This window comes from Parasteatoda tepidariorum, chromosome 6 (assembly GCF_982258835.1).
Source record: "Parasteatoda tepidariorum strain Cologne lab strain chromosome 6, Ptep-v5.0, whole genome shotgun sequence".
Taxonomy (NCBI): Eukaryota; Metazoa; Arthropoda; class Arachnida; order Araneae; family Theridiidae; genus Parasteatoda; species Parasteatoda tepidariorum.
This window is the reverse complement of record NC_141760.1, coordinates 57,166,677-57,183,167: the sequence shown is the minus strand read 5'-3', so window position 1 is coordinate 57,183,167 and position 16,491 is coordinate 57,166,677. Positions and strand designations below refer to the sequence as shown.

At 30.8% G+C, this 16,491-nt stretch overlaps 1 protein-coding gene across 1 annotated transcript in view; it reads right to left on the bottom strand.

The window, feature by feature from the left end:
* The window catches only part of LOC107441319 (cartilage oligomeric matrix protein), a 317,408-nt gene that overhangs the window by 151,210 nt on the left and 149,707 nt on the right, over positions 1 to 16,491 (bottom strand). The window contains exon 3 of the mRNA XM_043046110.3: positions 13,901 to 14,130. Coding sequence (XP_042902044.1) covers positions 13,901 to 14,130 — 230 coding nt within the window. The remainder of the gene's footprint in view (positions 1 to 13,900; positions 14,131 to 16,491) is intronic.

The window sequence follows — 16,491 nt, the reverse complement described above, 5'->3', positions numbered from 1 at the left end:
TGTCTCTACGAGCTTTTCTATTTTCTGCAGAATATTCTAGATTTTCCCTCGCTGATGCATAAGTACTATGCAATTTACCAAGTAAATCTTTGGCAAAGTCCTCAGCACCCGCATAAGAGAAAGGTTTATGATTCCTGAGAAATTCCAGAGGTAAAGTTAATTCCCTACCATACGTTAATAGTGCCGGAGTAAAGTTAGTTGACTCCTGAATCGCTGTTCGGTATGCCAGTAAGGCAAATGGTATTTGCGTATCCCAGTCATCATGTGTAGAATTAACTATATGACATAAAAAATTTGCGATTGTCTTATGCTTAATTTCTATAGCACCATTACTCTGGGGGCGATAAGGGATAACATTAATTTTATCTATTCCCAAAGATTTATAAATTATTTTCATACCCTCACTTATCAGATTAGATCCTCTGTCTGTGATTAAAGTTTTTGGAGAGCCAAAACGAGATATAAAATTTAAAAGTACTATGGCAATATCCTTACTGCTGACCGAGGAAACCGGGACAGCTTCTAACCACTTTGTAAAATGGTCAACAATTGTGACCAAATACCTATTTCCATCCTGAGTTAAAGGGAGCGGTCCTACTACATCACATGCTATTTTCTCAAAAGGACCATATGGAGGTGGCACTTTCTGCAAAGGGGCTAATCGCTTGGGTTGATGAGCCTTTCTTTGTAAACAGCTATTACACGACTTAATGAAGTTCACAATATGGGAAGACATTTTGGGCCAAAAATAAATTTTCTTTATCTTTCTTAAAGTCTTACTAATCCCAGGATGGCAAACCAAAGGAGAATTATGATACAAGTTCAAGACGTCTTTCACTAAACTTCGTGGAATAACCATTTTTTCACTCTCAGCAATTTGGCTTTTCTTACACCTTAATAATTTGTCTTTAATAAAAAAATGAAAGTTAGATGGCACTGGTTCATTTTTGCCCAAAGCCTCAACAATTTCTTTGCAAAAAGGATCTTTTTCCTGCTCTTCAATTAATTTTGTCAAGGAACAAAGTGATTCATTACAATCCACTTCATTAAATAAAATTTTGTTACTGATAGTTTCTGCTTCGTTAACATTTCTACTTAGAAAGTCTGCAATATTATTAATCTTTCCCGGAATATATTTTACCTCAAACTGGAATTGTGACAAAGAAATAGACCACCGCGCAATTCTACAAAAAGAATCCTTCAACTTCAAGGTATTAGCTATAGGGGAATGATCAGTGTAAATAAAAAATTTCCTTCCTAGCAAATAGTGTCTAAAGTAATTAGTAAAATAAACTATTGCAAAGGTTTCACGTTCGGTCACCGAATACCTGGTCTCTGGTGGCTTCAGTTTTCTACTTCCAAAAGCTATAGGGTGAGGAAAACCCTCATCATCCAGCTGAGCTAACACTGATCCGATAGCATGATTACTGGCATCAGTATATAAGTGAAAAGATTTTGACATGTTGGGTAAAACTAAGACAGGTTCAGAAATCAAGAATTTTTTTAAACTCACAAACTCCGTTTCCGCCTGGTTGTCCCATTCAAATTTGCCACTTTTAGTTAAGGCTGTCAGCCGAAGTGATTTTTGACCAATATTCGGAATAAACTTTCTATAGTACCCGATACATCCTAAAAATGACTGAACATCTGTTTTGTTTCTTGGTGTTTTAAAATTTTTAATAACCTCTATATTTTTCTGGTCTGGATAAACCTTACCATCCTGAATAACAAACCCTAAATAATTAATTCTATTAGTAAGGAATGAGCATTTACTTGGTTTTAATTTTAACTTATTTTTTAATAATCTTTCAAATACCAATTTAAGTTTGGGAAAGTGATCCTCAACACTGTTGCTGGCAATAACAATATCATCAATATAAATGCCAATATTCAAAGGTTCGAGACCCGATAATACCACGTTCATTAATCTTTGGAAGGAATTGGCACTGGTTCGCAGACCAAAAGGTGTGCGTGTAAATTGATACAGTCCTTTATGGGTTGCAATAGCTAACTTATGTCTATCCTCCGGTGAAACAATTTCTTGGAAAAACCCCGAAGTCAGATCTAACGTACTGAAAACTCTTCCTCCTGCTAAATTATCAATAGCCTCATTAATGTTGGGTATAGGGTAGGAATCAGGAACAACCTTAGCATTCAAGGCTCTGAAATCTGTGACCAGGCGATAATCTCCGGTCGCTTTTTTTACCAATAGAATTGGGGAACTGTAAGCTGACACGGAGGGTTCCAGTATTCCCGCTTCCAATAGAATATTTATCTGCGAGTCCATTTCCTCACGTAAATTGTATGGTACCCTATAAGCTCTACGCTTTACCGGCACATTATCAATTAGGGGAACCCTGTGTAGTACGGTATCACAACCCGGTAGATCTTTAACTGAGGCCGCGAACACATTCTTGTTTTCCTTTAAAAATTTTATTAACCTATCTTTAGTACTATTATCTAGATGGTCTAACTTAAAAGTTTGATCAAATTCAAGATCGGCCTCATCACACTCACCGAAATTTTCATGAGCTTCGATACTAAAATTAGGTAGATTGCTATCACTTGATGAAATTACCTTTTCCAGTTTAACTAATTTAGTATTTTTACTTAAATTTATGTCATTTCCTGTGGGATTTAACACTAAAACTGGAATACTATGATTACTCTTAAATTTGTTAACTGACCTTGCCACACAGTATTCCCTGTCGTTAAAAATAGGTTCCACCAAACACAATTCAGAATTAAAATATTTCCTAACGTTTACATTTACTATCGATTCAGAAAAAGGTGCAAGGGTATACTTTTTATTTAAATAACCGTAAATATCTTCTTTCCAAGTTTGTTCAATTACGTTTATCACCTTTCCCTCTTCACAACATAACCATGGTATTATTTCTTCACCTATTTGAATTTTATTAGCTTGATAATCAATTAAGCACCTGTGTTTGTGAAGGAAATTACTTCCCAAAAGCATAGAAAAATTCTTAGATAATCTAGAAGGTAATACATAAAAATCACATTTACACTTGTACGAGCCAACTTGAATATCAAGTTGAACTTTATGCTGTAAAGCAATCCTACTGTCCGCCACAGATGAAACACACATATTGCAATTTTGACGCTTAATGTTAGAAGGTAGGAAAGATTCCTCAATTAAATTAAGAGCTGCTCCTGTATCAACCAGAGATAAGACTTTTAAATTCTGAAAAGTCACACTAATAATGGGAAGGGTCCCTACAGTGTCATTAGTATAAATTTGCACGAACTTGGGCATACACGCTGTCACCTGTGCCTGTGAAGCACCCGAACTTAGTTTTCCTGTCGCATATCTCCAACTGCATTATCTGCAGGTTGACTTTGGACATTTCTACTCATTCTCTGCCTGGCACGGCAGTATCTAGCAATATGCCCAACTCTACCACAATTGTAACAGGGACCTATCCTCCTCTCATTACTTCTATTATCTCTAAACGCTACTGCCCCTCTATCATGATTTCCCATATTTCCAGTTACTCTAGTCTCTAGTTTCTCCACCTTTTCAGTTAATTTCTCTATGGTGGATGCCAGGTTTGCACAAACAGCAGCCAACCCATTCTCATTTTGTTCAACTTTAAATATCTCTGTTGGGAACTGTAAAAACGGATTATTCGTGGCCTTCACGGTTAGCCAGGCACTCTCCTCCAGAATAGCTAACTTTTTTAACTCCTCCAAGCTTTGCGGGTTTCGAGCCAAAACTCCTCTCAGAATATTAGGGTGTAAATTTAACTTTAACATACTAAATAGCATATGGTTTCTTTGTGTCTCTTTTGTTTCAGTGTCACATTGACCAAAATCCAAAAATTTGCTTTTTTGCACGGCCTGTGCCAAATATCTCTCAACTGGCATATCTACGGGTTGCCTGAAGGCCATGAACTCAAAAAGAGCCGTTGAAGGAGAAACTTTTTTACCATATAGATTAAGCAACTTATCTTTCAACTTTTTAAAATTGTCAATGTCTTCCCCAAATTCATTTATACAGTCTCTGGCTTCCCCAAACAACCTATCTTTGAGTGCAAAATACTTTTCTGACTCTGTCCAATTCCACTGCGACGCGGAAGCTTGTAGGCGCTCAAGAAATTCCTCCACCGATACTGTAGAGTCCCTTCCTCTAAACGTGGGGAGTACTTGCAATGTTAAAAGGGAAAAATTACCAGGTATAAATACACCCGTTTGACCATCCTGTGGCGAAAGCTTATCTTTAGGACACATATTCGATTACAATTCAAATATCACAAATACACTATTAATTGAATAAATCTTAACTTGTTTACGTCTATTTCAAAAACTGGGAATACATGAATACACTCAAATATGATACAACTTTAAAACACATAAAAAGTCAAATGTTAGCATCTGGAAATGCAAAAGATTGCAGCACCAATCTAGGCCCTATCTATTAAATTTGCCTATCCTGGTCACGGCACCAATTTGTACCGTTACCCCTTTGGCTGTGATCTCAAAATTTAAATTTAGTAACGGTTACCCAGGTTATTTAGTAGACAAATATCTAATGAATTACAGAAAACTTTCAACATTTAAAACTCATTTTTATTGCACCTCTAAATCTTCAAAAAACATAATTTCACACATTTCCAAATGCCAACATGGGAATAAACATTTATACATTAATTAAAACAAAAATGCAACCTTAAAACACTCAAGCATAACCTTCAATTTCTACAGTTCAAAAAAAGACATTTAAAAAATAAGAACTGCATTTAACATTTCTAAAAACACAGACTTGGTTTATGATATCTATAAATTACACTTAAATACTGATTGTTCTCCTACACAAAAAAAAAAAACCACATAACAGTTCAGAATTTTCGGTAAATGATTCCTCTAAAATGTTAACGAAATAAAATTTAAAGTTTTATAAGTACCCTACGGAATTTACTGCTTTCACTCTGGAACCGCCCACCGGAAAGGTAGATGAACTCATGGACAAACTCCTTGGCTAGGATCTCGAAATTTCTCCAGCTATTTTAATTTCAAGCGACTTAGGCATGTAGAAGGGGGACACCGGACGTCCAGCACAGATTCCTTCGGACTTGGCCCATCGTCTCAAAGATATCGGCTTTTGGCTAATCCCGGTAGTCCTTCCCGCTAGAGACTTCAGTTTAGCTTTCCCTAAGGTTACGATCCACCATCTCCGAGATACTGTCACGAACCACTCCTTCAGCGGACAAACTCCGTATCCCCAGGATACTGCTCTGATTAACGGCTTACTATTGGTACTGCAACTGCTACTCGCCACATTCATCGCTTCTCTTTTATCCTCCCGTCAACAAGGCGAAAGAATCTAGACTGACCTGTTTACCACGTCCAGAGTCATCCCGCATCCGGCGGACGTCAGAACCAAAAAAAAAGATCCCTGAGAAAAACCGTCATGAATCCACTAATACCCTATACAAGTTATAATACCATCTTCAATAAATATTAATAAATTTAGTTACATAGATTTTACCCAAAAAAATCCCTTTTTAAAAGACTAATTCAAAATTTCTAAAGAAAATATCATTATGATTGAATTTAAACTTTACCGTAGTGGTGCCATCTACAGACAAATAATCTATCTTTAAAAGTATTACAAAAAAAAACTTATAATAAATTTCAATTTATTACAAGTCATATAAAAGATATCAAGTAAAGTGATTCGACAACTTTTTTCTTTCTATTCATAATGAACACTAAAATAGAATTTAAAAAAATTATAAAACAAAACTTTTTTTAAAAAAAATTATATACAGTTTATTATACACAAATACTAAATGTATAAAAATCTGTTTTGATTTTTTTTTGTCTCTTACGTCGATTTTTTCATTGAGTGACTAGATTTTCAGGAGATACCGTACTGTGCTGTGCAGTTTTGAAGGTTCAAAGTTCTGCTTTTTGTCTCCTCTGTATGCTCTTATTTTAGTTTCTTTTGTGATACTATAACTAATTTATAGACAATGTGCATATGTAAAAGTTTTTTTTTTAAATTCATGGACTTTTATTATCCATGCAAATAATTGTAACAGTGACTAGCTTAACTGCCATGGTCCTTAAAACTTTTTTTAAAAAGCAATGCTTTTTTTGGACAATTTTAAAAATTGCGTTTGTTGTTTCTCATGAATTGTTTTCGTCATTAAGTTTGTCATATTTCATCGTTTTTATAAGAAACATACCAAAGTATTACTATAAAAAACAACAACTCTCTCTTGAAATAAATAATACAAACAAAGAAATCGTTTTAAAATATTTTTGTTTTTCACTGACTTTCCCTAAAATTTAATGACAGCCATTATTTCTTCTCGAATTAAATGTTTAGAAGCAATTCTAAAAGACGTGTTGTGAATGTTTTCGAAGAACTGCAAAATTAACAATAAAAGGGCAATCAACATTGATACTGCTCAATTATGGTTATCAGTAAACTGAAAAACTAATTAAATAAAGTAATAAAGATTTCTCTACGAAAGCTACTTTTGAAAAAGTAAATATGCAGAACATTTGTTTAAAACATTTTAATTTCATATTAGGATACATAAATATTTTGGACTAATTCAAAATCGATTTATTAAATAAAACAACAAGTATGTTCTAGCTCTTTTATTGATCTTCTGCAAAATTGGATCAAAATACGAGCCTGAATTTAAGATTTATTCAATAACTGTCTTAGAATAAGATATGCAGCAAATTTAAACAATATTTTATTTAAACGCATATTCAAATTAGAGTTTTATTTTTCTATTCATGAGAAAAAGACTACTGATCAATCTGAAATAGTTGTAGTTAAAAATTTTATTAATCATAATTATTTTATTCCACAATATTTTTCAATGGTGTTACCCTTTAATTGTTACGATTTAATGACAATAAATCAATTGTATGAAAAATGTTGTCTTTAATTTTTTTTTAAAGCTATATATCTATCCATAAGAAATTTTTTTAAAGCAAATGGTAAATTTTCCTTAGATGTAGCTAGCATATCCAGTTAAAAAATTCCAGATCAAATTACGGCATAAAATGTCGACAAATTATGTGCAGCAACCATAAACTCCATTTTACAGTCAAATCCATTTATGCCGTAAAATGTTGCCCCGTAATTTTTACAGTAATATTTATTCAGTTAGAGTGATTCAGTGATTTGACGTTAATTATTATTTTAAAAATAACGGTATATTAGATTTTTTGTTCCGTGACATGTTCCTGTAAAAATGGATTTTACGGTAAAAAAGACACCTGTTCAGGGCGCCGGTACTCCTTATCATAATTTGATCCGGAATTTTTTTGCAGTGTAAACAAAAAGAAAAGAAAAGAATTTTACGGTAAAAAGGACAGCAGTTCTGGGCACCGGTACTTTTAATCATAATTTGATTTGCATTTTAATCATTTTTTTGCAGTGTAAACAAAAAGAAAGAAATGAATTCTAATGATAAAATTTATTTTTTAAGGAAAATTCTTCAAAAAAACTACTTATTATTTTTTCTAAAAATTAAAGTTAATGTTCTACCGAAACAGTTATTTCAATATCAGAAACAATTTGTTTGTCGTTAATGCCTTTAAGTTTGAGGAAAAACTGAATTAAGCCTCATCTGAATATTGCAACCCGATAACAATAGTACCTAATTGCGGGCTCGAAAATAATAAAAAAACTTCCTAAGTTTCCTATCCGCCTATCATCATGGAAGTACTTAAGTTTTACAGCAATATCCGCTCTTACCCCTCAAGTAATTAGGAGCAATCACTGGTGCTAATGTTACTCTGCCAAGAGAATGTAAATGAAGAAAGTTTTTAAATAATGGCTCATAAAAATTTCCCTACTCAATTAAAGGAAATATCTTTCTCTGCTCTTCCAAGCTTTTAATTTTGTCATCTTTATGACCATCATTTCTACCATTTGCTCCACCATAACCCAGTTTCCAAAAAGGGGTTGCTGATGTCTCATCCTCATGAAATTCTAATATTGTTCTGCTTCATCGAATGTTTTCTTTTGATGAGAGGTTGGAGAGAGATCATTACCAGTGAATTGACTCAGACGACAGATCGCTGACTTTTTGGGTAATATAGCAATAACAACGATGTAGTTCTTGATCTGTTACTTAAAAGGTAAAATTCCCAGACGTTTAAGATAAGTTGATGTTTTATGTGTCTCTTAAATGGGGAATAAATCCTTATCTTCGATTGGAAATATTAATAAAACAACATTTGTTGCACTCTGGAGCTTTTAGAATGAATACGAAGGCCTTTAAAAGGAATATTTATGTACTTTTGATTCAAAGAAAAATGCATAAAAAATTGAATTTATTAAATTATTAATTCAATTGATATTAAATAAAGATGTACGGATAGTAAAAATTTTCAAATCTACGTATTTTAAGTAAATTTAAAAGGAAAAATTCGTTCCATCTTTGTTATATCTAAAACAAAAAATAAAGGGCACATCACTTTCGAAAAATGGAGGAAATTAACTTCCTTTCTTACTTTAAATTTTAACTTCAAAATTATTAATAAAGTCAAATTTTCTTCTTTTGAGAAAAAAAATTCATCGATTTTTTGCAGTTTCTTGAAAAAACTATTAGTTGCAGTCTGGATCTTTTTTTAAAAAAATACAAAACCTTTAAAAAGAATATTTATAGAATATTTAAGAATAAGATTTAAAAAAAACATGCATAAAAAATTGAACTTATTAAAGTATATTAAATGAATTTATGTTAAGTAATGATGTATAAATAGTAAAAATTTTAAAAAGTATGTTTAAGTGAACTTAAAAGGAAAAAAAAAGAGTTTTTTTTGTTATAGATAAACCGCACTTTACTTCTAATTTTAAATTTTTACTTTTCAATTACCAATTGACACTTTTTCATTTAAGAAAAATGTGATCGATGTCTTGCAGTTCTTCTAAAAGTTTGTGAAAAATCCAATCATATTAATACTAGCTTATGTATGATTTAGAATGAAAATTTGTATATTAAATAATAAATAGTCAATGTTACGTACGTTTTAGTATTTTATGCAAATTAACAAGGATATGAAAATATCCGTAGTTTATGCTAATTTGTTGATACTCTAATTCAAATTTAAACTCATACAGGCTTATTGAACTACATGCTGTTGTAAATAGGCTGATTAAAATAAAATTTCTGATTAAAGAAAAAATATTTTTTTTACCTTTTTTTTGCATGGTTAAATTGTTTGCCATCTGCGCACAAGACATTGTTTCGGAGCAATCAATGCCAAATACTTTTCAAGAACTTTTTTTTAAAAACAAAACTTATTTTGCAGCATTAAGAACCACTAACTGGGTAAAACTTCGAAATGTGGAACGAAATTTGTAACAGATTAGATGTTTATCGTCTAAAAAAGTCAACAGACTTGCAGTCTCTCTCTCTCTCTTTTTTTTTTTTTTGCAGTGGTGGTTTTTGAACTGTGCCTCTTGATCTCGCAATACCATAAAAGAACTGCGTGGCTTAAAATCTGAGTATCTTGAAAGCATCATTGCGATTTGGGTTTTGACTGCAAATTTTTATTTTAGCTTGGGTAAATCAATTGTCATTCGCAAGCTCAAGACACTGTTTAAGAGCAACTAATGCCGAAACTAATGCAAAAACGTTAAAAAAAAGCACGCGCACTTTTTACAGCATTCGGATTAGGAACCATTAATTAAGTTAAACTACGGTATTTGTGGAACGATTTTTTAACAGATTGAGTATTTATGGTTAAAAAAAAGGTAGCAGTTTTGCAGTCTTTTAGACATGGGTAGTTTTAAAACTGTGCCTTTGTTGCGATATCCTGAAAAAGATTTACATGGCGTAAGATCTGAGAATCTTGGAAGCATTATTACTTGGTATTTCACGCATTTTACAGCATTAGGCATTAATTAGGTGACATTGCGAAATTTGTGGAACAGGAGTTGTAACGGATTAGATGTTTATCGTAAAAAAAGGCACCAGTCTCGCAGTTTCTTTGGCAACGGTGATTTTCAAACTGTGCCTTAGTTACAATACCATAAAAAAATTACATGGAGTAGGATCTGAGAATCTGGGGGGCATTATTACTTCTTTTTTGACCTTAATTTTTATTTTTGTATGGGTAAATCACTTGTCATCCACATGCTCAAGACACTGTTTAAGAGTTATCGATGCTGAAAACTTGGCAAGAACTTAAAAGAAAAAAAACCACATCTTACAGCATTGGGAGCCATTAATTGAGAAAAACTACGAAATATTTGGAAAGATCTTGTCACAGATTGGATGTTTATCATTAAAAAAAAGAAAAGAAAAAGGCATTTTAAACATTTCTCATTGAAAAAAGAGCATTACAATTTTTCTTTAATTTCATGTATTATTTTGTGTAATGTGTGTAATAGTTTCGAATATATAAAAATTTAAAATAAAGCCTTTCATTTTTGCGTAGCTGAACTAGAGCTAATTAGATAAAAATATGGTAAAAAACGGGTCATTCATAAATTATTTAACTGAGCTCTTTTACTTATCATTTTTTAAAAGAACAGTTCGAATTTGAATAGACGAAGAACAGTTCGAAGAAAAAGGTACATCATGTCATTAATTTTAAAAGATACACAAGGACGTATAAAAGAGAAAAACGGATTTCGAGTGGGAAAAAAATTTATAGAAAAGAAAAACTCTGTATAGAAGAGATACACATTTTTTAAAACTTTTTTGAACGTGGAATATTGAATATGGTGATCCCAAACGGTGTTTTTAAATTCTTTATTGGTTTTTGCATCTTTGGTATTTATTTTTCCAATAGTTTAAAGTCAGTTTAGCACGTTTTTGTTATAAAAAATATATTAGATAGAGGGAAAAGTGTCAGAAAACTAGTTAAGTAAAAAGCAAACTAAAACTGAACTTAAAAATTTAGAAATAAAGTACCTTCTAATACGAAACTCAATTGCGGAATGCTAAGTTGAGCAAAAGGTACTTAATAGCTCTTCTGTAAATGAGGTTCTTATCCGATATCTACAATTCTGTAAAAGCTACTTTTGGTTAATTGAAACATAAATCTCAACTTGAGCATTTTGGAGAGGAAAAAAGTTTGCTTACTTTTAAATAGCAGAAGAGAAAATGAATAAAATACGGTTAGAAATCAATAATTCAAAACAGTAGTTTTTACAATTATTCAATGCTTAAGATTTATTTGAAATCTTGTTTTGCATTTATAAATGTTTCACAAGTTTTTATATTTTTGTTATATCATGAGTATTTCGATGCTAGATTTTTTTTGAGTTTTAGGAAAAATAGTTTTAATTAGTTGAATATTTAATTGAATGCGTTTTTAATAAGTGTGCATTTTATTTTTACCATAACAATATTTTTTTATTTCTTCTTCCAATACTTTTAACTTGAATAGAAATGCTGAAAATTAATTAAAATTTTACTTTAATTTTTAAAGGATGGGATTTTAAATTTTTTAAATTTAGAAATCTCGAACTGCGATACATAAAATAAATTAATCGTAAAGATGCTAATCTAATAATTTTGCAATGTATATATTTTATTCTAATGTATATATATGCATCAAATACTAATGTATATATATATATGCATCAAATACTAATGTATATATATGTATCAAATACTAATGTATATACTATATACTTGATTTCTAGCAAATAAAAAAAAATGCGAGCATTCACAAACTAAAATAAAAAAAACAGCAACTGTGTCTGTATAATTTGACTACCTTACACTTTAATAACTAAGAGTATTTGCAATTCAAGTTACAATCACTATAATGAGAATGCCTTGAGTTTTAGCATATTATGATACCTTGTGTTTTAGTTAATTATTATTTAAATGATTATTGGTTTTTAATGCCGGACAAAGCAATACTGGTGGAGCTTAGTGCAGAAAAGTGCCATTTAAAAAGAAACTGAGAATTTTCGCTGAAATACCGAAATTTAGTCTTACTTTAATATGCAATATCGCTTTATTTTGCCGAATCATTCAAGTTTAGAGAACCAAGTGGAATTAAGATGTTAATTGATTGTTTCCTTAGTGAAAGAATGGTGGAAGAGCATTATTCAACGAAAAATTAACAACATCCTTTTTAAAGTCTTTCTTTTAGCGACACGCTAAAACACGAAAGATGCGAGGACTCTATCAGTATAAAATTCTAAATACGTTGCGGGACAAAATTTTTTATCTTGAAATTTTTTATCTTGAAATTTTTCATTTAGACTTAAGAGTGTATTATACACTGAAACATGGTAAATACAAAAAAAAAAAGATGGAATACTGGTCGAGTAAAACCTAGTATATATGCCTCTTTTTCAAAATCACATACATTTGTTAAAATTTATTAATTTTTCATAATTCTTGTATTTTTCATTACTTCTTACTTTTATAAAAATTCAACTTAGGAAATTGACAAAGCATTAGACTTAGATATTTGATTTAGACATTGATGCTTAGATATTTTACAGAAAATATAGAAACTTTTTTGGCGAAAAAAGTTGAAAATTGCAATGAAGTATTTTTATTTCAGCTGTTAAGTGGAAAATAATATATTAATCCACTAGTTCAATGGCTATTCCCTAAACATGCGTGAAAAATTTATTCATACAAAATATCAAGTAATTTTAACAAAAATATTTCAAGTTATTGCATTTAGAATGAAGAAAAAATTTATTTTAAGAAAAAGGACAAAAAAAGATACCGTTATCAATTTTATAACTAATATAGATGTTTTTTTAAATCATTATAACTGTTCTATTTGACGTAGAAACAGAACTTATACAGCTTGTTGAAAAAAAAGGTCCAAATTCATAGTTTTATTGCATATACAGTCCCTAACCAAATTATTAGACGCACTTTAAGATTCTATGTAAAATCTTAATTATCAGGTAATACTACACAGCTTTATAGTTCTTAGGCCACTGAAACCAATTTGCACTTGTTTACGTTCGTGTATCAATTGGTTAAATTAAACAATATGTAATATAAATTCAACAACTGGACAAATTAGACGATATATTACAAAAATATAAAGTAATTATTATATCAGGTATTATATTAGTATATTACAATAATTAGAAAAAAATTATTAGACTCACCGTAGTGTTTAAATTATTGCATGCTTTGCACGAGTTTATATGCAGTACTTTTGTACTTAAACATGTATTAAATGGGTTTCTATCTAGGAGATTTTTTATATACTTCCTATTTGTGTTTATCTTTAACGTATTGCGTTACAATATTAACCAATTGATACACGAACATAAACAAGTGTAAACCAATTTCTACTGCGTAAGAACAATAAAACTGTATATTATCGCCTGATAATTAAGATTTTGCATAGAATCTTATAGTGTGTCTAATAATTTGCCTATGGACTGTAAAAATAGAAAAAAAGATATTTTTGTAAAAACTGGCTTTGGGAAGGTAGTCAGGCACCTTAAATATCAGCCGCAAATTAACTTTTTGGTGTTGAGTCTACTGATGTTTTCAAAAATAAAGGACGATAATAAAGGCCTTTCGATAATAAAGGCCCAGTTCGTGAGAATAATAACTGAAGGTTCTTGTTGAACTTTGAAATTTACAAAAAGTAAAGCAACTTGGTATTATTAAAGTCAGAAACTGCAATAGATTATGATGGCAAGGACATATATTCCGATCTGATAATACGAAAGCCAGTGAAAAAACTCACTTTTAGTAATCCAATTGGGAAAAAAACGAGGAAAACAACCACTTCGGTGGCTCAACTTGGAGAAGAAGAACTTTCATATAGTAAATAAAACAAACTGGAAGATCCTTGCTGCGAAAAAGAGCAGATAGTAAAGAGTACTTGGATCAGCCTTGGCCTGTTGCAGGCTGTAGTGCCTTGAACGAAGAAAAAAGTGAATCCTACTTACCGCTCTTATTTTATTTCCTGCGGCTTCTTTGGCCATCTGGAATAAAGACAATGGCATCATGAAGTAACCCTGCCATTTACAATCTAAGTAGATTTGCATCCTTGACATATCATCGGCAGAACTGGGTGTAACGTGCAGATAGAGACCACGATGATAGCTCCTTTCACTCAAACCTTCCACAGGTAAGTGTTGCATACGAACTCTGCCCCATTCTTTCGTCGCAATAGTAACTGAAAGAGGAAACACAATAATTAATTAGAACTGCTCTATAGTTAATTCAATGTTTATTTTTTTCATGATTATAAATTTTTGTTTTCTTACTTATTTTAAAATGTAAAATGTAAATCCTGTCCCGAATTTCAAACAGAAAGGGGAGTTCAGATACACAGTAGGATTTGTATCTGATTGTGTCAAACATCGAACAAATATTGAGCAATTTCATTGCAAGATTATCTTTTGCAACCAGCAATGTTCTCACTATATTGACTTCACTACTTTACAAGGATTGTGATATTATAATAGAGTACAGTTAATGAAATATATATATATATATATATATATATATATATATATTGGAAAATTATATACGTATTATATTATATATTTTCACGGTAATTTTGTGCTGCTAAATTATGTACAGCCCTATGTCGCTGTTAATATCGCCTAAGATATTCACGGCGATTCATTTTTCATAAAAGATATAAGTATTTTAAAGTAAACTCTGTTCAATATATTTCATATATTCAATACAAAATAAAAATCGCAACAAGATTTAGCTGGTAGGTTTAGTTAAAACATTTCTGCGGACAGCATTATTAAAAATTATTACCTTTGCACACACAAGCGTTCTCAATTTTGATTGGCCGTTTTGTGCGTTACTAACCAGAAGTCTTCTGTGATTGGCTATTTGTTATCATTCCACTTTCTTCTTATATTATATAAAGATATATATATATATATATATATATATATATTATATATATATATATATATATATATATATATATATATATAAATGACGATTAAGGTCTTCTTGCAAATATAAATATTAATATCTCCACAAATATTATTTACAAGTTTACATGTCTATAAATTACCGGCACCCAGAGTGCTGGTACTTTTTATCGTAATTTGATCAGCAATTTTTTATAGTTTGTGCATAGGAATGAATAATTGAATTCTGGAGAAACTTCTAACGAAACAACTGCAACTAAATGTACCAGTAATTTGACAGATTATTAGTATGACTTAACAACAAACTAAATAAGAAAAACATCATTGTTTTTTTTATAAAATCCAATCATTATTTTCCTTTAATGTATTATATAAACTTGTTATTTTCTTCAAATTTTACAAACTAGTAATGAAACTTCAAAATATGAAAAACTAATTATGAATTCTTTTCCTTTGGTGATTACAAATACTCAAACGATTTCTCCTCAATTTTCAAAAACATTTTACAGCAACAATAATGTCAATTCGTTTTGTAAGAAATAGAAACAAAACTGCCACAATCATCGAAATAAATTCTAAAATTGCCTTTTGAATATTTATCTTTGGATAATCCGTCAAGACAGACTTTCCGATATCCAGATTTAATTATTTTCTGCAGAGCAGACCTCTCTACCGGCACCAGAAATTTTTCCTTTTTATTTGAAGGGAGCAAAAGCGAACAGAAGGTAATTTAAAATCCATTCAAAATCGTTTATTATCTGCTTTCAGATCATCTTTAATGTGTTTTACTTGTCTCGTTTGAAGTGCGGGCCCTACCGTTTGGCACGATATGAGTTGAAAAATGACCGAGTCTTAATTCAGACAAATGAACGTTCTTTTCTCATCGAAAAGCATAAATGTACACGATAATTATGGATTCTGAATGGCATCCGTTTCTTGTAAAGCCTCTTTTCATTTGGTATTCTTCACAAAGAGTGAAGTAATTGGTTGCTCTGATTTGGAAGGAAGAATACAAAAGAAATGAATTACAGCCAGAAAGATATTTTCAATGCATATAATTTTTTTTAATATATGATACACACATACCTGTTTGATTGTGATGCTGTTCTGAATTATTATCTTTTGCACTGCGAGAACTAATATTTTAATATTGTCTAAAGATTTGGAACTTGGGAATAATGCATTATGCTATGAATAAATGAAACGTAATTTTAAGTTGCTACTAGCAAATATAACTCTGATGAAAGAAGATTGAAAGTTAAATATATCATATGAAACACTATTTACAAAAGATATTCATTTGAAAGATGTTTAAGTTTCAAATTTAAAAGCAAAGAATCAAACTAAGTTCGGCAATTATAAGTAGCAGGAAATTACTACTCAAATAAAAAGTGCAGAGTGCAACGATTCCGTCATCGATCTTTGTTACCAAGGGAGAGATTTACGCATTAAATTAATTTTACCTATTGTATTGATAGATATAAAAAATTGATTGGGAATTCATGTGTTTACTAAGTGGAAAGTTTGGTTAGTTGATTCTACGTTATTAAAAAGACATAAATAGAAGGTTAGTATAAAAACAATATCACTGTGCGGTGCATATTTCATTAATACTTTAGTAAGTATTTTTGTTTACA